The sequence below is a fragment of the Marmota marmota genome, unplaced genomic scaffold, assembly GCF_001458135.2.
Source record: "Marmota marmota marmota unplaced genomic scaffold, marMar, whole genome shotgun sequence".
In the NCBI taxonomy this organism is placed as follows: Eukaryota; Metazoa; Chordata; class Mammalia; order Rodentia; family Sciuridae; genus Marmota; species Marmota marmota.
The window spans coordinates 45,707,391-45,730,568 of NW_026000229.1; the positions used below are offsets into that span (position 1 = coordinate 45,707,391).

The following is a 23,178-nucleotide window of genomic DNA, read 5'->3' on the forward strand; positions in this document are numbered from 1 at the left end:
TATAAGGTCAGTGTATTTTCAATTTGAAGTACATGCAATGAGTTTCTAGCAAAAGTCTTTTCCTTAGAACACAGGTAATAGCTCCTGAATCTCTCAGAACCTTTTCATCTCTTTATTTCTTAGTGTATAAATGGCTGGATTGAAAAGAGTTATAAAAACAGAATAAAACACAGCAAGAAATTTACTCAACCTGGTGATGTTGAGGGGCCACACATAGATGAACATACAAGGCACAAAAAAGATCACCACCACTGTGACACATGGGTACTGCAGGTGTACAGGGCCTTAGATGCACCAATTTTAGATCTCTGGCAAACACTGAAAAGAATATACATTTAGGACACCAGCAAGAGGAAAAAACAGTTACAGCCACAGTCACACATTTAACATTCATTGATATTCCCAAGTCAGGAGAATCCATGCAGGCCAACTAGATCACCAGTGGCATATCACAGAAGAAGCTACCTATTTCCCTGGGGCCACAGAAAGGCTACACAATCACAGCCAGGTACTCACGGCATGCACAAAGTCAGTAGTCTAGGAAAAAAACACTATTCCAGTGCACCTTTGCAGGTTCATATTGGTGGAGCAGTGGAGTGGTTTACAGACGGCCACATAGCAGTCATAGGCCATGGACACCAGGAGCACCATCTCAAAGGCTGCAGTGAAATGGGCGAAGAAGATTTGACACATGCAACCTGCAAAGGAAATGGTCTTCTTCTCCCTGAGAAAGTTGGTGGTTATCTTAGGAGTGGTGATTGAGGACAGCCAAATATCAACAAAGAACAGTTTGGCCAAAAAGAAGTACATGGGGGGATGGAGATGAGGGTCAGTGATGATTAAGGTCACAGTTACAATATTTCCAGATACAGTGATCAGGTAAAGTAATAAAAATATCATGAAGAGTAGGACCTGCATACTCCATGAGTGGCCAAGTCCCACAAGTATGAATTATGACATTGTGGACTATTTTCCTTCATCCATTTTATTCAGTGTGTTCCCTGAAATAACCTAGAGAAAGTAGATTAGCAGTTAGTGGGAGGAGAAGGAGACTTAATTTTGAGAATTTGATATTCACATTGAAATTCTGTTCTATTCTAACACATTCTAATAGAAATTCTATTCTAACATTAAAAGGCAGATTACAAGGAGAAATCTTGGTTAATCATGAATGCCATTATGTTCCCAAAAGAAGCTAACTGACTTTACTGGACATTAGATAGAATTGTAATGCAAATGGTTTGCTGAGCAAGTGCTCTGATAAGAAAGGAGTGAGGACAACAGAGAAGTAAGGTGAAAGGTTAAACAATGATTATGGTTTCACCTGGAATATAGGTTACATGCACTAGTAAGTGAAAAAATATCTGAGTGTGAAACTCCTGATCATTCCATTTTATAACAAAAATTAAATAATGTACTTCATATGATGGTGACTGATACTGCAGTGACAGGATTCTATCATTTCTTGGTCCTATATATAATGATTCCTTCAAGTCTTGTTGGAACATCTTGTTAAGATATCGTAAGATTAAAGTTTTAATTTATCCCTGTAAAATAAAAATTGAGCCAACCTTTTAATACATTTGCTATGATGCATGCAAAACCAGGAACATAATTTATCATCAATTTCAACATATAAGAGAATGTATTTAATAAACAGATTCTTAAGTAATAATAATCAATGTACAGTCACATAGACGTGGATTAACCAAAGTGTATACCAGTTCAAACTTAGATTAAAATACAGCGAGCTCTGAAAGTTTCATATAACAAAGTTATATGAAAACATTTGCCTTAAAATTTTTCATTAGATGCTGTAAAATACATAGAGTTTGAAATATTTGTCTTTTGACTATGAAAAATAAAATCAGTCTCTTTACACACACAGATACATATTATTTGTAAGATTAGAATAAATTACATCAATGTGTAAGTAAAATGTATCTTCAAATAGTTAGTGCTGAGTGAATGTGAAGTTAAACCTTAAGTAGTGAACATCTGTTATTCACCTTTAATTATAAAGATGTTGCTAAGAGCATCTCTGAGGCACTGCAAATTAAAGTTGTGTACATTGTTGTTAAGACCATAGAAATTTTACTAGGAACAGAATAGGAGGAGAAAATCTGTGGATTCTCAAATTGTCAGAAGCTAATGAAGCCATTCTCATCTCTAGGCATAGGGGCCATCCTTACAATAAAGGCATGAAAATACTTTCAGAATTTTCCTAAAGAAAATCAAATAAATGAGATGATTTACTAAACACACAGTTTTCTCTTAGAGCAGATTCTGTCTTCTTCTGAAGTGTGCTTGTGACAGTGTCTGTGGATGTGCTCTCCCTGAGCATGACCTGTATTCACCACCTGAAGCCATCCCCAAATTTTTCTACTTTATGCTCAGAAAACACACATGGAAACAGTTACCTGGAAAACTCTTGGGATCTTCTTTCTAAGAGTGATACCAAGTGTTGCATATACTCTTGAAGTCGGACAAATAAAAATTCATGCAAATCAGCCCAATGTTAAAAATTATTGAAGTTTTAAATGTTATTCATTGGATCAATAAGTACTTAGGAGATATCACTGTGATCTTGATCTATAACTATATAGACATAATCATATTTAAACAAAAAATTTATTTCCAATTGCCAGAAAGGTCATATGTGATACATGACCACAAACAAAGTGATACAGTGCTCTAACACATATCAAGATTGTCTGAATCAATAGGGAATCTTGGTCAAATGACTAGATCTGAGTCAGTTTATTCTATGATTACATGAGATATTGACTGGTGTGTATTTTATGCCAAATTGCTAAAACATTTTTAGGGTATTTTTTTAAAGGACATTGATGCAATTTTAAAGTAAATTTATTTTGACCTGCTAGGTTTGAAAATAACTTTATTGTAGTAGATTAACATATAATAAATTGCTCATTTTAAAAATGTACAATTTTATGAGTGTGGATACATGGATACAGCCATGAAATGGTCACCACAATCTAGATAGTCACATGTGCCTCTACCCTCAGAGCTCCTTTATCCCTCAGAATCTCTTTACAGTCCTTGTACACATTCTCTCTCCACAGACAACCACCAACCTCCACTCATATGCTAACTTTGCATATGCCAGAGCTTCATGCGAATAAAGTGAAGTAGCATGTACTCATTTAAAAATCTGACTTATTTTACTCATCATAATGGTTTTTGATATTCAACATGTTGTTTATATCAATAGAGCATTCCTCTTCATTGCTGGGTAATATTCTATTGTAATTTGTTACCCATTTATATCCTGAAGGAACTTTGTATTGTTTCTGCTTTATTAGCTATTCCAAATAACCTTTGAACATTTGTGTACAAATATGAGTGACAGTTGAAAAGTTATTGAGACTTTTTTAATGGCCCAGAAATTGTCTAATTTAAAAATTTTTAAACATTTTAAAAAGGCGTATTCTCATATTTTGTTCAAGGTATTCTGAAAATATCAATTATATCTAATTAATCCCTGGTGAATTATTGTCTGCTTCTCTAAGTTATTGAGAATGAGATTTGAACATTTTTAAATCATGGTATTTTGAGTGTGCCTCTTTCTCCTTGTACTTTTCTTAGTTTTTTCACATATTGTAATGATCTATAATTAGAGACAAACATAATTGAAATTATTGTTTCATTCTAATTAATTGACCACTTTCTTTATGTGAGATGATTGTCATTTTATATTATTAACTTTGTTGTACACTATAATATTCATGTTATTAAAATATATATTGATATTTTCTTTTGATTTGTATTAACATTGCATATATTTTTATCCTCCAAATTTTATTTTGTTTTTATTAAAGAGACTGTATTTTTCCCATTGTATGTCGTTGGCAACTTTCTTATTTTTTTGGGGGGTGGGGTCATTACATTATTTTATTCTAATATATGCTTGACATTTTCCATAAAAAGAACGTTCCAAAAATTAAAGGTTAAATTGTGTTTTATCACAAATCTATGCAATCTGAAAGACAAGGCCACTAGAAATAACTGTGGTGCAACATGTTTGGTATGTAATATATTTTCACTGATACTGAACATTGATAGAACTTAAATAAACTTGTTAGCAACTTTTTTTCTTTCTTTCTCTCTTTCTTTCTTTCTTTCTTTTTAAAGAGAGAGAGGAAGAGAACGAGAGAATTTTTTAATATTTATTTTTTAGTTTTCGGTGGACACAACATCTTTATTTTTATATTGTGCTGAGGATGGAACCCAGCGCCCTGAACATGCCAGGAGAGTGCGCTACCTATTGAGCCACATCCCCAGCCCATTGTTAGCAACTTTCTTGAAAACAAATTGATCAAAAAGGCACAGAATTCTTTCTGTACTCACTATTGTGTCCCATTGAGGTGAATATATTTTTATGTCAAAACCCATGTTTTTTACTACTACACATTCATAGCAGATTTTACTACTACACATTCATGAATTGATAGATTGCTTTGCAAAACATGGACATTTTAGCAAGATTGATGCCTAAAATTCATAAATGTTTGGTATCTTTCCATCTGTTATGTTCAATTATTTTCAAAAAAGATCTTAAATCTTTATTTGTAAGTATTTCATTTTCTGCATCTATTAATAATGAGGTAGTTTGAGGATTACCTTATATATTCTAAAGGTAGTAAGTAGAAATACAACTAGATTTGGTATATTGATTATTTATCCCACAACTTTAATAGATTTGTTTACTACAATTCTTTTCTGCTGAAGTCTGTAGGAGATAGATGTGCTCTCTCTGTCTCTCTCTCTCCCTTTCTCTCTCTCTCTCTGTCTCTCTCTCTCTCTCTAATATTTTTTGCTATAAACTTCTTAGACCTATATTTGCTGCTTCCCTTTAGTTTTGGTGTGATATGTGTTCATTTCATTTGTTCACATGTTTTTAAATTTTCATTTGGATTTCTTCTTTGTCCCATTGTTTGTTTAGAATTGTGGTATTTACTTTTCATACTTTTGTAAATTATCTTAAAATTCTTAGCTATTGACTCCTGATTTCATACCAATGTGGTCAGCATAGACACCTGAAATGATTTGAAGGTAAAATTTTACAGGACTTGATTTGTGGTCTATATCTGGTCTATCCTGGAGAATGTGCTACCTGCCCTTGAGAGAATGTGTGCTCTGTTGCTGTTGGACGCTGTTGGATTGTGTGCTTTTTAGGTCCATTTGCTGTCATTGTAGACTAAGGCAGATATTTCTTTATAGATTTTTGTGTCTGCATGATATGTACGTTGTTGAAATTGTAGTACTGAAGTCCTTAATCATCACTGTATAACATTCTATCTCTCTTTGCAAAATCTTTCCCTCAATGTTAGTATACATATATTAAAAAGTGTTAGGGTTTCATTACTTAATCATTTTGCAATTATATAATCACCTCCTGTGTTTCTTTGTACTTTGTGTATGTAATTTTTTTTAACTTATATAAGCTTAACCACCCTTGCTCTCTGGTTTCATTTGCACACATCTCATAATACTTTTTTAAGTGAGTAAATATTTAACTTTTTCATATAAGAAAGTGTACTTTTACTCTATAACTTCCCATATTTCTTCTAGGAAATATAAAAGATATAAAATGTTTTACTTATGTATTTTATATTTTCTTTTATGTTAGTCCTTCAAAAAGTTTTTATATGTTTTATATGATTTCAACAATTCTTTGGTATTTCAAATTTTGTTTATTGATTTTCTGAAATTTTTATCATTGTTTAATCATTTCTTTCTATAAGTAAGTTTGCTCAGCTTCCATAAAACTGTAATTGGAAATTCTTTGCCTGGTTGTCCATAGGTCTCCATTTCTTTGGAGTCTACTACTGAGGAAAATTTTGTTTTCGTTAGGTAGAGGGAAGTCTTCATGGTTTTTCATGTTTCTTGTTGTCTTAAGTAGATTTCTGTGCATTTATTGGACCACTCAGCACTTTTAGACTTTATAGGGTTATTTATGTGGGAAAAGATCTTACTCTGTATGGGTTTGTAAAAGAAATGACTGAAAAGGGTGAAACTGTCCTGGCTAGCATGGGATCATTGAAGAGTGGAGCAGGGATCTTTGATGGCTAACAATTTAGGTGTTTGCCATGGTGGAAACAGTTGATGTTCTCTGAGATTCTTTGTTTCTTACCTGAGATCTTGAGACTCTTAGAAAAGTTCTTGGAAAAGGGTGGAACTGAGGAAAGAAGCATGGGCAGGTGCTGCCTTACTATAGATCTGTTTTCAGGTAGCCATGACAGAAAACCAAACTTAGGCCCACAGCGAGTGCCACTTACTAAAACTGTACAGAAAAACATTCAAAGGATTACCTTTATTTCCCATCCATCTAGAGCCATCAGAATACTAGGGAAAAAAAAAAAAATATATATATATATATATATATATATATATATATATATATACCAATCTGCTCTGAAGAACAAGTAAGTCTTTGACAATTATTATAATTCAGTCAACATCATTTTTAAAATTAATAACCATTTATATATTAATATTATATAGATCAAAATGTGATAGAATATCTGACTTTCATTATTTTTCTTCATTTGCTTACTTCTATATGACTCTAGTGACTCTCTTGTAAAGAAACTTTTAAAGATTTGAAAAATACTATTTCTCTTCAATTATATTTTTAATCTGGAATTCACCAAAGCTCTCCAGAGTTTCCTCATGGCTGTCTTCATTTCTTAGTTTCCTAGAGTGTAGATAAGTGGATTGAAGATAAGGGTGATAATGGTATAAAATACAGCAAGGAACTTATCCATGGAGTGTCTGCTAAAGGGCGAGACATAGATAAAGATGCATGGACCAAAGAAGAGAATGACTACAGTGATATGAGATGTCATAGTGGAACAGGCTTTGGACTGCCCAGTAGAAGAGCATCTCCTGATGGTTATGAGGGTCACAATAGGAAATAAGCAAAATAAGGAAACAACCCATGGAGAGTATGCCACTGTTGGCAACAATGACTATCTGTATAAAATATGTGTCTGTGCATGTTAGTTTGCTAACTAGAGGGAGATCACAGAAAATGCTGTGCACCACATTGGGACCACAGAAAGGCAAGTTTACTGCAAAGACTAACTGAAGTCCTATATGAATGATACCTGAGCACCATGACATCACTAAAAGCAAAGTACACAGTGTCTTGTTCATGATGGTCATATAGTGTAGGGGCTTGCAAATGACCACATATCTATCATAGGCCATGGAAACAAACAGTACCATTCAACATCACCCATCACATGAAGAAGAAATGTTTGAGTGAAACAACAGGAAAAGAAAATAATCTTTTTTTTTAACCAAGTTCATGATCATTTTAGGGGTGGCAAAGGAAGCAAAGATCATATCCATAAAAGAGAGATTTCCTAGGAAGAAGTACATGGGGGTGTTCAAGTTTGGGGTAAAAAACACTGTAACCATTATGAGAAGGTTACCTAGTACAGTTACAACATAGATAGCTAAGAAGAATGCAAAGGGAATAATCTCTGCATCCTTGAAGACTGATTTAAAAGTTCCAAGGACTCTGCCATGTTGCCTGCTCTTGGGTGAGCTGTGGAGAGAAAGAAGAGATGACTCACACCATGAATGTGGCCAAGCTTTTTCATTCCTTTGGGTTTTTCAACATAATTCAAAAACACAGAGAACAAAAGAAAACTAGACAGATGTGATTTCTTTAGACTAAAGAGCTTCTGTACATCAAGGGAAACAATTGACAGAGTGAAGAGATAACCTAATGAACCGGAAAAAGTATTTGCAAACTATAAATCTGATAATGGTTTAATATCCAGAATATATAAGGAACTCCAAGCACTCAATAAAATTAAAAAAACTAACAGATTAAAAGACAGACAATAGACTTATCTCACAAGAAGATATACAAATGGCCAACGTACTTAGAAAAACTGTTCAACATCACTAGCCATCAGGCAAATGCAAATTAAACCACAATGAGATATCAACTCCCTGTAATAATAATGGCTACTTAAAAAAGAAAAAAAAAACTGAAGATAAAAATGCTGGTGAGGATATGGAGAAAAAGGAACTGTTGCACACATTACATTTTCAAAATGTGAATTAGTCCAGTCATTATGGAAACCATATGGGATTTCATTAAAAAAAATTAGTTGAATGATCATGTCCATCAATCTCACTACTGGGTATATATGCAAAGAAAATGATGACAGAGTGGACCAAGTAGAAGAACAGTAATCATAATGATCTTTTAGGATAATGAATTAAACACATTAACATACTGATAAAAAAACAGCCAAAGATCATAAGACATTAAAAATGCAGAAAATAGATTTTCATCAAATTGTGATGGAAAAAATGGATATGGAAACAAAAAATAAATCTAAAATATTAAAAATTGGCAATTACAGCAGGAGCAAGGTTTCAGAGAGTGCTGGGTACTCTAAGGTCAGGACAACCCCTGGCCCTGTGCTGCCCTGCAACCTGGGCACCTTGCTTGTTTTCAGAAGTTTGGTCTCACTGGTTGGTACAGGCTTCTACCTCATCTGCTTTTGTCTGCTAAGGAGGCTGGAGAATTACCAGAAGGAACATCCATAAATCGAGCTGTTATTAAAGATGATGTGCAGCCTCAAGGGTTCAATGTCTGGTCTAATTCATTTGGCAGATAGATAGATGTAATTCCAATTGTCTAATTTTTACTTTCATTTCATGTCCTTTTAAAGTCAAATTCAAAATAATTTTGCCCAATCCATGTAAGTTTTCTTCTATTAGATACATATTTTAAAAGAACAAAGGATAAAAATCACATGATTATTTCAATAAGTGCAAAAAAAGCATTTTCACCTTTTTAAACGTATACTTGAAAAACAATTTACATACCATATTTTACCTAATATTTTTACTTACAATATTTCTTGAATGTTTCCCTTAACATTCAGTTTCACAGATCCTTATATGCCAGATTACAATTCAATTTGTAGTTGTATAAGATAAAAAAAAATTGTGTCTTTATTAGAAATATATAGGCTATCTACTTTTTTATCTATCCCACTCTATTTTATAATAATTCAACCTAAATTTCTATATGTATGTGAAGAATATATTTCTAGAAATGTAATTTGAGGGTCATTGTTAGTGTTTGTATAGGTGTGTGCCGGGAATATTTCTGACTTTTACCATTATAATTTATGTACAGTTATAAAAATAAACATTAAATAAACAGCAAAAATTATTTTTAATATGAATAAACATATGAGCACAATGAAGATTATGATTCATAATATTTCCTTCACCTCATACTATGAACTTGTTTAAAAATGGCCGAGCCTTATCTTTAAGTGCATGTGCATGTTTTCATATGACATATTAAATTTGGAGAGAATGTTGCCTAACACTTTATTATGATGTAAGAGGTCCAGAGCTTTCCATCTTCCAATATTACTGTCCTTACTGCTGTTGAAGAATCACTAGTCATTTACTCATGGCTGTTTTTAGTTACCTTCTTTGCTACTGAGACCAAAAGACATGACAAGAAAAATTTTAGAGGAGGAAAAGTTTTTTGAGGGATCCCAGTTTTAGAGGTCTTAGTCCATAGATGGATGACTCCATTCTTTGGGACCTGAGATGAGGCAAAAATGTGGCAGAATAAAATGGCTCAGGACATGGCCATCAAGAAGGACAGAAAAAGAGAAAGAGAGAGAGAGAGAGAGAGAGAGAGAGAGAGAGAGAGAGAGACCCATTCTTCAGTGACAAAATAAATATCTCAAAGGCAAACCAATGATGACCCACCTTCTCCATCCACAACCTGCTTTCAGTAAATCATTAGTAGTAGATGAATGCACTAACTAGGTAACGGATTTCATAACCCAATCATTTCACCTCTAAGTTTTCTTTCATTGTCTCACACATGAACTTTTGGGAGACATCTAAGATATAAACCATAACACTAGCCTTCCAGCCTTTGTTGCTTGACCACAAATACAATGCCATATGTTTTAATTTTTGTTTTAGTAGCATCCCAATACTGGTACCTATTTCCATTACAATTTTTATAGCTCTATGCATATTGCAATATGACAGCAGCACAAAATAATAATTTTAAATGGCAATGCCACTTTGGAAAGACAAATTCAGACAAAGAAAGAAAAGATTTGTGGTACAAAACATTTTTGTTGAATTACACTGGCCAAATTCAAAACAATCCACATGAAAGGGTTGGTGAAAACAAATCTATCCCTTGGTGGGAATAACCTCAAGGAGGGGTGAACACTTTTTTTCCCCAAATCATTCCTCCTAGATAGGGTTTATTCTTGATTCCTTCTAAGAGATTTCTTACAAAAAATTCTCATTGAGTTATTCTATTTTTAAAAAAAAATTGTCTATTTTTTTGAGTGGCAGTTTCTGCTGTTAGAACTGAATATCATAGACCTGAAAAATCTATGAAGAAACAAGGACCATTCAGCTTTTGTTTCTGAAGGCTGAGGTATTCAAGATTGGGTGGCAGCACCTAGTGAGGTCCTTCTTCCTGCTGTGGACTCTGCAGAGTCCTAAGGTGATGCTGGTCACTGCACTGTCTCTCTATTATCATAAAGTCACTACTACAGTCATACGGGCCCCACTCTAATGAGCTCATTTAATTATCTCCCTAAAGTACCACTGCAATACACCATAAACATCCAACTTTAGGGATTACATTTTGACATGAATTAAAGAGAGTACAACACCCACAGCATAGCTGAGTTTTCCCTCCTGTAAAGTTATTGGATTTTGTTTCTTTTTTCTCTATAAATCTTGAAGGTTGATTTAGTCAGCTTTTTTGTGCTCCTATGACTAAAATATCTGACGAGACCAATTGTAGAGGAGGAAAGGCTTATTTGGAGGGTTACAGTTTTAGAGATCACAATCCATTGACAGCAGATTCCATTCCATAGGGCTCAAGGTGAGGTAGAACATCATGGCAGAAGAGAGTGGTAGAAGAAAACAGCTCACTTCGTGATCAGAAAGCAGAGAGACAGGTCTCTACTTACCAGATACAAATATATACTCCAAAGCCACACCCCCAATTTCTACATCCTCCAGCCACATCCAACCACTTCAGTTACCAGTTAATCCCTATCAGGGGGTTAATTCATTAATTGGGTTAAGAGTCTCACAACCCTACCATTTCTCCTCTGAACCTTCTTGCATTGTATCATGTGTAAGCTTTTGGGTGATACCTCACATCCAAACTTGAACAAAGGTTTTGTTTCAGTGTCACTTCCCTTTTTAAAAGATAGTTAAGTGTTTTCTAGAGCAATACATGAGGGACCAACTATTTTGCCTCCCAATGAGAACTGTAGAGACTACACCTCTCTGAATGCTGTTAATAAAAATCCTTTCTCTGAGAATTTTTTTGTAATTTATGTTTCATATTTTTTATTTTAGGAAAATTAACTATTTTAGTGTGTAATTTAAGAAACTATCTCCAATTCTGATACATAAATTATTTCCATTTTTATAAAAAGTATAACAGTGTGTTTTGTTCGCAATAGCTAATAAGACATAAATAAGTGGCATATAGACCCTAATATTTTAGATAAACCAGAGAGTTCTGTATTCTGTAAAACTATTTGTTTTATATCAGGCCACAGTCTTTTTCCAGAGAATTTTCTCTAACTAAAATTTATGAAATATTGTGTGGCTAAACAAGTAAAATTTTAGGTATTCTAGAGTTAGAGATGTGATATTATGGTAATAAGACATAAGGTAGAAAATAGGATCCATAATAATATTTACATATATAATATCTATACCTTTACTTCATTTTTTTCCTGTTTTCATTTCTTTTTAGGTAGATGTTTGATCATATGAAAAAAAATCTATTGTTTCATCATTTCTGGGTAAAACGAACTCTATTCAAGATCTAAGAATCATACTCAAAACCAGTCTTTAAGTGTTTAAAATAAAAGTCACCCTAGTATTTGTTAGGTCCTTAGGCCAAAGTAACTCCATTTTGAGAATCACCACCTGTCCACCCAGGCAGAACCATCCCATTAGAGCCAACCTGAAAGAGTCCCTCACTACCAAAACCACAGCCAAGAAATCAAGTAACAATCTCAAAATCAAACAGACTATTTTTTAACTACTCCATTGTACTTGACTATGTAGTTTGGCAGGCTGCCTCACATTGCAGAAGGACAGCCTGGAAGATATTCTCAGTCAATGAACTTTTCCTTGAACTCAGAGATGTGTCAGCTACCCTAACAGTACTGAAGAAGGAAGCAGATGATTGCAAAACAAAATTCAATCTAAAAAAAACAGTCATGTCTTTCCCAAGTCCACATTGGATCATAACTGAAAACTATTCTTAGTGGAAAATTAACGTATCTTTAGATAAATTGAACCTCTGATCCATTTTCTGTTATTCATTCATTCATTTTTGTTCATTCACAAGGAAATTGTAGAATTCCACTTCCCTGAGCTGCTAAACACATCAACTTCTTTCTAGCAGGAAGACTATGGCTTAATCAAGTTACAGGAAAGGACTTCTTCCTTTGATGACTCAGTTTCTTAGTTCTGGAGAAAATTTGATATACATACACAGAAAAGTCATATGTTTTAAGCTGTGGTCTAAATCATAATGAATGGTCATTTATTAAAACCTTAGTTCCAGTAAAGGCAAAGTTTACAGAAAGAATAATTTATTGGTGTATTGAAATTTATTTTGTTGCAAAGAAATAGTGAATTAGAAAACACAATCCATTAAAACACATTAGTGATTTAAATTTAACACATAAGACAAACTTACAGACAAATTACAAATTAAGGCAAAGAGGAGAATGAAAAAAATACAAATAAATAATAAGATGTGCCTTAAGCCCAGCAAACAAGAATTTCTTTCCCCTTTACCTGCTTTGCCTTTGGGGAACATAATTAGCCACTGGCTATCAGAATGCAGAGTTGGCTAGAAATTACCTAAGGTGAGATTTTTAAAAAAGAGGTTTATGATAATGCAAAAATACACTGCTTTTTGATAACTGATAGGGTATTTACCATGTGCCATTTTTTTGTTGTTGTTGTTGCCTGTATGTTGAAAAGATCTACCCTGAACACTATTTTAAACCAGTACATTCTTTTGGCTTTGCTATTCTTTTTCTTACCAATTGAATTTTAATTCCTATTATATGAGAATTGATTTGCAGATACTAAAGTTCAAACTTTTAAATGATAAGATGGAAATTTTTCCCCTCATAAATGTACCTAAAATTATCACATTTATCAACTATCAAATATTTTTCTCAAAGTTAAATTTTCCTTTATACACTTTGCAATCAGTATCAGTAGATACAATAACTATTCTTATATCTACGATCAAGTATTAGTTATTAAATAAAGATAAACAATTTAAAAGACATGGTCTAGGGCCAAATTGAAAAAGGGAACAATAAAGGGGTAAAAAGGGAAGATATGTAAGCTTGATTTCCAGGTATTGGACATCACCCTGGAAATGGTCTGTTAGATTTTTTTAATAACTTTAGATTTTTATTTACCTTTAGAAGGCTTTATTGTACAGTTTCAATAAATTTACTATCATTTAACAGTTTCAGTATAAGAAGAAGAGCCTGCTCACCTCCCTTTTTCACTTATCCACTTAAGAAGACAGAGCTGATTAAAATCAAAGGTTACTATCTCTAATCCCTCCCATTAAAATTCCTTTATTCATAATTTTTATTAAACAAGAGGATTTACCATTTACATATTCTGGAGTCTTCACCTGTATTCAATCTCAGTATTAAACTTGCCACCTTTAATTCATAGAACTTCTTCATAAAGGTCTATCTTCAGTAGACACCGTTCTTTTTGACTCCACAATAGCTATATAGACTGACATTTCTGTCTGAAAATCTCTTCCTCTCTCTAATGTCCTATTATGCAATTTTCTTAATGTTTATATCCTTGGTTTAAATATCTCATTCTCACAGTGGTTTTCTGAGATCACTATGACAAACATAGATCTCTCACCCCACTTCAACCTTATAATCCGCTCTGGGACAGGAACTAGACATATATCACTAACAATGTATTATATTGCTTGAAAAAGAGTCTGGTTCTTAGTAACTATAAAAAAGGTTGCTTTGCAAACACTTCAATTAATATAAAGAAACATTGAACAACACTTGTTATTTAGTATAAAAAATATATTGACACAGAAAAAGTTTTAGTTGTTATTACTGCCATTGATTTTGAATTTTAGGAAATGAATTCAGAGCACAAAGAAGTGTTTGAAAATATTTTCCTAATTTTTATACCATTAGTATAATTACACTCCTGAGGCCATAGAACTGAAGGAAGTTTTTATAAATTCTAATTTAATACCACTAAGAAACCTTCATAATATTTATATATAATGGAAGATATTTTTAAGAATATTAAGTTAAAGAACACAATGGTAGAAGTAAAAATTTGACACCATCTTTGATATTCTTACTAAAAGTAAATAGTTTGCAATTTCATTAACCAAAATATTACAAAGATTTTATAAGGAAACAAACTGTTTACATATTTTTGATAACTTAAGACTCATGTTATAAAATGTTTGTTTTTCCAGGAACTGTATCTCTGTTATGAACACTTTAAATCAAAACATTTAAAATACCTTAATATATAGAATATGGCAGGAATTTAACTGACATCATTTAGTATTTTTATTTCAGCCACTTGATTAAGTACTTAAGACTCAAGTCTCTAAAACAGTAGAAGGCAGACAAATAAGCAAGGACACAAACAATATCTAAGAGAAAACACAGGAACCAATCTGTTGACTGCTCAGTCTCTTAATGGCTGCCTTCATCTCCTGATTCCTCAAAGTATAAATAATTGGATTAAGGAAGGGGGTGATTATAGAGTAAAACACAGACAGAAACTTATCTACAGAATAACTATTGAATGGAAAAGCATAGATGAAGATAGCGGGGCCAAAGAAGAGGGTCACTACAGTGATGTGAGCAGAGAGTGTGGACACAGCCTTGGAGGAGGCCCTGGAGGAGTGCTGCCAGAGGGTGACGAACATGATGATGTAGGATATGACCAAGAGGATGAAGCACACCAGGGACAGGAGCCCACTGTCTGCAATCACCAGGAGCTCCAGGACATAGGTGTCAGTGCAGGCCAGCTTGATGACCAGAGGGAGGTCACAGAAGATGCTGTCCACAACATTGGGACCACAGAAAGGTAAACCCACTGTGAAAACCATTTGGCTTGTGGTATGAATGAATCCAACTGCCCATGACAGCACCAGAAGCCCAATGAGCATCCTGCAGTTCATGATGGTCTGGTAGTGCAAGGGCTTACATATGGCCACATACCTGTCAATGGCCATAGCTATCAAGAGAGACATCTCACCACCCCCAAAGAAGTGCATAAAGTACATCTGGACCATGCAGCCCCACAATGAGATGGTTTTGCGTTTTCTAAGGAAGTCTGCAATCACTTTGGGAGTTCCAACAGAGGAAAGACATAGGTCAAAAAATGATAGATTTGCCAGAAAGAAGTACATTGGTGAGTGAAGATGGTTATCAAATATCACAGAGATTACAATGAGGAGGTTCCCCACTACAATGGCTACATAGACATGAAAGAAGATAACAAAAAAGAATATTTGAATTTCTTGGGAATGAGAAAGTCCAAGCAGGATAAACTCAGAAATACTTGTGTTTTTACTTAGGATATCCATATATCTACTTTTGTGAGTCTGTCAGAAGTTGTCTAAAAGAGAAGAAAACACAGAAAATCACAGAGAAAAATAAGACAGTGTTCCTATTCTATAATTCTGCCTTTCAGTTTATTATTTATTCAGAGCATCAACCCTTAAGTCTGTCTTCATGTTTGGCTCCAGATCAGACCGTGGTTGAATTCTTAGTTTATTATGAACATAAAGAAGGACTTTGAAAATGAATAATGAAGTACATTTTATCTTTGAGTTTTGCAGAAGTTCATTGACTAAAACATTCATATCCTATCTTCAGTATGTACTAAAAAGTTTTGTCATTGTCACATTAAAAAGCAGTGTTCAAACAAAATATGCATTGTATATTACTGAAAGGAAGTATATGAGAGAATACTCATATCATTAATGTACTGTTTAATGTTAATACAGTTACATTGTTAATTGAAATTAAAGTCAGTATGTCAAGAAAGACAGAGGTTTTAGATTGGAATGATTCCTATTGCCTCTATAACATTAATGTTATTCAGCTTATTTATCCAACAAAATATTTGCTTGCAAGTGTTTTACAAAACTGGATTCAAAATCTGAATGTGATATTTCTATATAGTGCATGAGTCTTCATACATCAACCATACACAGAACTTTCAAAATCACCTCCATAAGACTAGGATGTACCAAAGTTCACCATTATTATGTTACTCAACTTTTCTCAAAGAATTTGAGAAAAAAAAATAAGAGAGATGAACCATTAATTTTTGTTTATTAAAAGAAAAAAACAGACAATACCACAAAAATGTAGATGCAGTCTATGTACAGTCTCATGAAAGTTATTGTCCCCTTTGGATCATTGTTTCTTCTCAATTATTTTCAAAAAGGCTTATTTAAACTTAAGATTTTTGAGGATGAATTAAATCAAAGACATTGTGACACTGACTGAGGCGGACTCAGCTAAGTGAATTTAAAAAAAAAAAGGGCTTACATTTAATGAGGTCAGGACTTGATCTACTTTAAGCCATGAAGTGCAGAGCCTCCCCTTTCCCTTGATGTAGGGCTGCAGTGCAATTCTTATTAGAGGCCTGCGAATTATTTCTAGAACTTTTCTTGTGTGTATCAGAATCTTATAACCAGAGCCAATAATGATTATTAAAAAAGAAAATTAGATATGTGGGAATGGGGTTTTTTTGTAAATTTTAACCTGTAAGTCACATGATTTAAATGTGAAAATACAGTGTGTCTCTAGCTAACCACAAAAAGCATGCAATTACATACCCTTCCCTTGCATAGCTAGCATTAAGGCAAATATCTTATCAGAAGTGTCCCATATACCAACCATTATATTTGACTCCATCTTCCAGAGTTATGTAAAAATTAAATGAGCAGAATTTGAAAGTGGAAACGTCTGATTATTCTCACTGGCCACCAGGACTTGTTGATTGTGCTTGTACTCTTGCAGTAAGACTATCAGGTGTAGTTATTTCCTCTGGACAGTATATTTCTAGGAGGTATTAAGTAATATACTTGCAGGAGCACATGAACCTCCAAACTATTGATTGTTTTCCAGTTGAATTAGTGTTTAAATATTTACCCATTTTTAGACTGTTTCTTAGAGATGTTAGATTTTCTCTTATGTCATTCCTCTTAAATTCTAATGAATATAACAATAGTATCATGTGTGGTAACATGTTGTGACTATCTAAGCTATGGATCAGGTATTTTATGCTTGCAGTCTTGTTATTTATCCACTTTTAAAAATTACTGCATGCCTTAAAGAGAGTAGGTAAAGATTCTTATATCATGTGATAATATAAAACCATTCAATCTGATCAGTGTGGGCAAACAATTTAAATGCAACATCTCTTTTTTAAACATGACTTATTCAGCTAGGAGTATTAAATTAATTTCTTAGCATCCAATATAAGATGTATTTTTAATATTTTTTCAATTTGAAACAAACTCAAATTTATTTCCATTTAGTTAGCTCTTTTCAATCCCTTCATTCTTTTAGAAATTTGACATTTGTATTTATTATTTAGATACACATTTCATTTGTAACTTCAAAAAGTGTGGCGTATGTAGTTTAAAGGTAGGGTAATGTGTCAGAGTCAGGAAACCTACCAGGTTGCCCTTGGACTTTGGAAGTAACAACTTTATGAAATCCTGAAATGCTTAGTCTTCATCATCCAGTGAACTTGTCTGCTCTGGATTGAAAAGAGTACAGTATTTAAAAGTATCCATTGGTAAGGGACATATAAGAGAAAACAAATTTGATAGTTATTAGACCCCTCAGAGACTAGTGTTAAAAATACACTGGGGATTTTTAAAATATCCTTTTGCCATTTCAGAAAATGTGATTATTTTTGTGGTGAGAACACTTAAAATACAGTCAGTAAGAAATTTTTAAGATCATAATATAAATTTTTAACTATGGTCTCCTTGATGTATAATAAACTTTTAAAATTTATTCCTCTTTTATAACAACATTCTGTGTTCTTTAATTAAACTACCTTCATCTCAGCCTCTAGTAACCACTTTCTACTCTATATTTCTATTTGGTTGACTTTTTTCTTTCCACATATAAGTGAGATCATGTGGTATTTGTCTTGCTATGCCTGACTTACCACATTTAACATGATATCTTCCAGGTTCATCCATGTTGTAACAAATGACAAAATTTCACCCATTTTAATTCTAAATATTATTTCACTGTGCATATATACCCACATTTCTTTATTCATTTTTTGATAAACACTGATGTTGATTCTGTATCTTGGCTATTGTGAATAGTGCCAAATACACATGGGAGGGCAGAAAAATCTTCAGATATTGCTCTTTGAATACATAGTTAGTAGATAGGTAACTGGACTATGTGCAGCTCTATTTTGAATTTTGAGAAAACCCCCATACTTTTTTTTCCCATTTAGGTTTACTAATTTACATTCCCTCAGTATTTTCCATTAATTGTGAATAAGAGTTCCCTTTTCTCCATGTTACTCTCATCTTTTTGATAGCAACCTTTGTAACAGGTGTGAGGAGACATCTCATTTGAGTGAATCCTGATGACTAATGATAAAGGATATTTTCATATACATTGGCTATTATTTTTATCCTTCTTTTGAGAAATTTCTACTCAGATCTACTGCCAATTTTTGAACTATTTTTTTCTTAACATTGAGTTGTTTGAGATTTTTATATATTTTATCAGATATGTATGTGTTGCCAATATTTTTTCACACTCTGGAATGCTTTCTTACTTGAATTCTTTGCTTTGCAGAATCTTTTAATTTGGATCAATCCTTTCTATTTCTGTTTTTTTTTTTTCTGTTTGTTTTCCTGTGGTCATATTCAAAAAAATATTGGCCAGAGTGATATCATAGCATTTTCTTTATTTCTGTGTTCTAGAAGTTTTAAAGGTTCAGCTGTTGCCTCTGGATTTTCTGTATCTCTGAAAAACATATTGTACAAAAAAGAATGTAGACTTACAGAAGTTCATGAGACTGTAAAGACAGTGTCTCACTATTTAAATATTTCTTGATTAATGAGTGTTTAAGTACTTACCCATTTTTTTTTACTGTATTCAGGAAGATTAAATTTTCTCATCTGTTGCTCCTCTTAAGTTCTAACGATTGTAATGAGATCATCAGTATTTTATTGTGGTAACATTCTGTGATTTTTTAATGTATTTTATCCTTACAGTCTTATTATTTATCTATCTTTAAAAAAGGCAGCCTAAAAGAAACTTTTATTTATATTATATAATATAACATTATAATTAATTTTTAATAAATTGACAATAATTTAGGAAATAATGCAACATATCTTTCTACAAATCTCTGGTCTCAACATTTTCATCAAACAATCAATACATTATTTTTTTTATCTGTGTTTCTTTAAAAAAAAAAAAAGAGAGAGACTTCTATTTTAAAATGACCTCGCTGCCACTAGCATCACTTCTGATTGAATGAAGCTTAACTAACACAAGCATTGGTCCCTAAGGCATATCACAGAATCCTTGTGTTTTGGAATATACTTAGCACTCTGATGGGGGCCCTTTAAACAGCAGAATCACCAACAATAACTGTAAATACATGGAAAACAGTGCTGTGAACAGACTGTGAAAAGGACACTTGTTACAGGAAGAGATCTGAAAGAAAACTCAGTGTCACTTTGTGCCACCTTAGCTGGGAGTGCCCACACAGGGTGATTCAAGGATTTTTGTTTTTGTTTCTGTTGTTCTCTGCATGTCCTCAAATCACTCCAAAAGCATAACAGATGTTGACTTGGAGTTTCAGATAAATATCCTGAGTAGGCAAATAAACAAATATGGAACCCATGAACAACAAACAACAACTGTATTTATTTTATTTCAAACTTTCCTTTTATTTCAACTTTTTTCTACCTATTAATTAAATATGGAAAGCATTCATGCTTGAAGTTTAGCAATTCCAGAATTTAAATGAAGCTTTTAATGTTTATTTTTGTAGTATATTTACTTTTCTGTTTTTTCTTATTTCATAAACTCTTTCTTTCTCCTTTCTAGCTGTTTTTAGCCAAATAATCCTTTTTCAAAACTTGTCCTTAATTTTACAGTTAGAAGACTTCTTATTAGTATTTCACAGGATTTCATAAAGATTAAACATATATCCAGAGATTCTACTCAAAGTATTAGTTTGACCAAATATTTTAATATATTAGAATCATAGAACACTTAAATTCCTTGTTTATTGTTTCTTTCATTGATCATGACTCTTGTCATGTGCACATACACACAATATGTATATTATGTATAATTACATATATGCTGTATGTATGTACTGTACATATGTATGATAAAACCTTTAAAATACACTACTGTTTGTACAGTCAATAGTCAGTCTATACTTACATGTATCAACTTGACAGTTAATGTATTCTTTATTCTTTCATTTAATTTATTGTTTCCTTTCAGGATTAGGGTCTCTTTATTGAAGAACTACTCCCAATACTGATTTAGTACAAATTTTCAGAAAACAGATTTTCTGTGTAAATAATGTCTTTCTCTTAACATTAAACGGTTTTCTTTTTCTAATAACAATAATTTGACTTGTTTTGTCATCTTTCAGCAATTTCAAGGTATCATTGTACTCTGATTTACATGTTTGTTTTATGGGGAAAAGCTGTCCTTACTGTTTATTCTTTCAAGTCAATATGTGCTTCCTTCTATCAGTGGCTTCTAAGAGTCTCTGTATCATTGACTTTTATCTGCTTTACATTCATGTGTTTGGGTCTTCTTTCTCAAAACTTTATTCTGCTTATGGACCAAAGACTTGTGGTCCATGTGGTCCATGGTGATGCCCTTTATCACTTTGTAGAAGTTCTCTACAAATATTGCATCTTTCCCATTTTCTCTTTTTCCCACACTACTTGGGTGTCAACTATACATAGGTAGGACATTTCCATTGTATCTTACATATTTATAATACCCTTTCCTTATTTTCCTTTTTATCCAATTTGCATTTCATTTGAAATTTTTTATTCACTGTATTTCTAGATAACTTTTTTGTAGTTTCCTGTGTTTAATCAATTTTAAAGTCGTGATGAATATATATATGAATATATATATATATATATATATATATATATATATATANGCAAACAAATAAACAAAGAAATTGAAGTGGTTTAGTCATCTATAACTAAATAAAGATTAACACAACAAATAGCCAACATAATTACATTCAGGATGAAATCATTTGAAGGGAACTCAAACTCTTCTCCAAGATTAACACAACAGTGAGGGAAATCACAACACTTTTCAAATTTAGGAAAAAAATAACTAATTAAGGCTCTAATAAAATTACTTAACAGTATGAATTTTTTCTACTTAATGAAATTTTATTTCCCATATTCCTCCAGAGTCTTGAGGCTTTTTCCTTAAGGCAAGTAGAAAACATTAATACTCTCCAGTTTCATGCCTTTTATGACCTCATTTGAGTTTTAAATGGCATGAACTTTTTTTCATTGCTTGAAATACTTCAGGAGATTTTTACCTGCCAAACTCTTTTCTTTTCGATTCTTGCCACTTTCAAATGCTTCAACTCCACTAAGCTACATTGTTGTTGTGGTCTTCAAATGTATCATACTTATAAAATTGTGGATCCTTGTATTAGTCATCCTTTCTGCCTAGAATATCTCAGGTAATTGTGTGGTTACTTCTTTCAGATCATCTTGTATCAGCTGAATCCCAAGGACCAGCTGGTTTGTGTCAGAATACCTTATTGACAATCAAAAGCAAGGTATTTAGCACCTCCCCAGTCAATCTACAGTGTAGCACTGCTGTTAACATTTTTTTCTGATTTAAAAGTTTCACCTGTATTTATTCACTTGAATATAATCCTAGGACACCTGGATATTGTTTATCTCTTTCATATGCCACACAGCCCCAAAATTGAAAGTGATTGAAAACAGTATGTTTACCTAATGAATCATTGTTCAGTGCATGAAGAAATAATTTATTTCATTTTTATTGGACTTTCTCCACTGTTGATTTACTCATGTTTCTACTCCATTTAGAACACTGTGTGCTGACATAACAGCTTTATCATGGAGGCTTTCACTTCCTGATTGTGAAGTGTATAAATTACAGGGTTCAGCAAAGGGAAGATGACTGTATGGAAGAGAGAAAACACTTTGTCAGCTGGGAAAACCCTGAAGTGGTGGGTGTAGATAAAAACAGCAGGTCCAAACATGAGGAACACAATGATAATGTGGGTGGTGCAAGTGGAGATAGACTTGCTCTTCCCTTCTGAGGAGTGTCCCTTTACTCTGCAGAGGATGACAGCATTGGAAGCCAGAAGGCCCAGGAAGCACCGCAGGGTGAGCAGGCCACTGTTGGAGACCATCAGGAGCTCCACCACAAAGGTGTCAGTGCAGGCCAGCTTGATGACCTGTGGCACATCACAGAAGAAGTTGTCCAGCTGGTTTGGGCCACAGGATGGCAAGTGCAGGATAGGGGCCACTTGCACAATGGAGTGGGCAAAGGCCCCAAGCCACAGAGCCAACAGCAATGCATAGCAGGCCCTGGGGCTCATGACTGTTACATAGTGTAGAGGCCGACATATGGCAATGTAGCGGTCAAAGGCCATGATAACAAGATGGAACATCTTCCCTACACCAAGGAAGTGCAAGAAAAACAGCTGGGTGATGCAGCAATTGTAGGAAATTACTTTCTTCTCAGAGAAGAAGTCCACCAGCATCCTGGGAGACACAATGAAGGAGTAGGAGGCATCCAGGAAGGCCAAGTTTCCCAAGAAGAAATAGAGGGGAGCATTAAGTCCAGGATCTGATCTTATAGTAAGAATGATAAGAACATTGCCAGGGAGGATTATGAGGTAGAACATTGAGACTAGCACAAAGAGCAGGATTTGGGCATCTAGAGATTGGGTCAAACCAAGGAGGATGAATTCTGTCACCACTGTGCTGTTTCCTGCGTCCAT

General features: G+C 33.4%; 2 protein-coding genes and 2 pseudogenes across 2 annotated transcripts; all 4 read right to left on the reverse strand.

Moving 5' to 3' along the window:
• Positions 1 to 93: 93 nt before the first annotated feature.
• LOC107137700 lies at positions 94 to 960 on the reverse strand (annotated as a pseudogene).
• A 5,690-nt stretch (positions 961 to 6,650) lies between these two features.
• On the reverse strand, positions 6,651 to 11,187 carry LOC107137701 (annotated as a pseudogene).
• A 3,583-nt stretch (positions 11,188 to 14,770) lies between these two features.
• On the reverse strand, positions 14,771 to 15,712 carry LOC107137702 (olfactory receptor 4K13-like). The gene has a single exon (XM_015480158.1). It carries the CDS (start codon positions 15,710 to 15,712, stop codon positions 14,771 to 14,773), a length of 942 nt encoding a protein of 313 aa, XP_015335644.1.
• A 6,539-nt stretch (positions 15,713 to 22,251) lies between these two features.
• LOC107137703 (olfactory receptor 4N5-like) lies at positions 22,252 to 23,178 on the reverse strand. The gene has a single exon (XM_015480160.1). It carries the CDS (start codon positions 23,176 to 23,178, stop codon positions 22,252 to 22,254), a length of 927 nt encoding a protein of 308 aa, XP_015335646.1.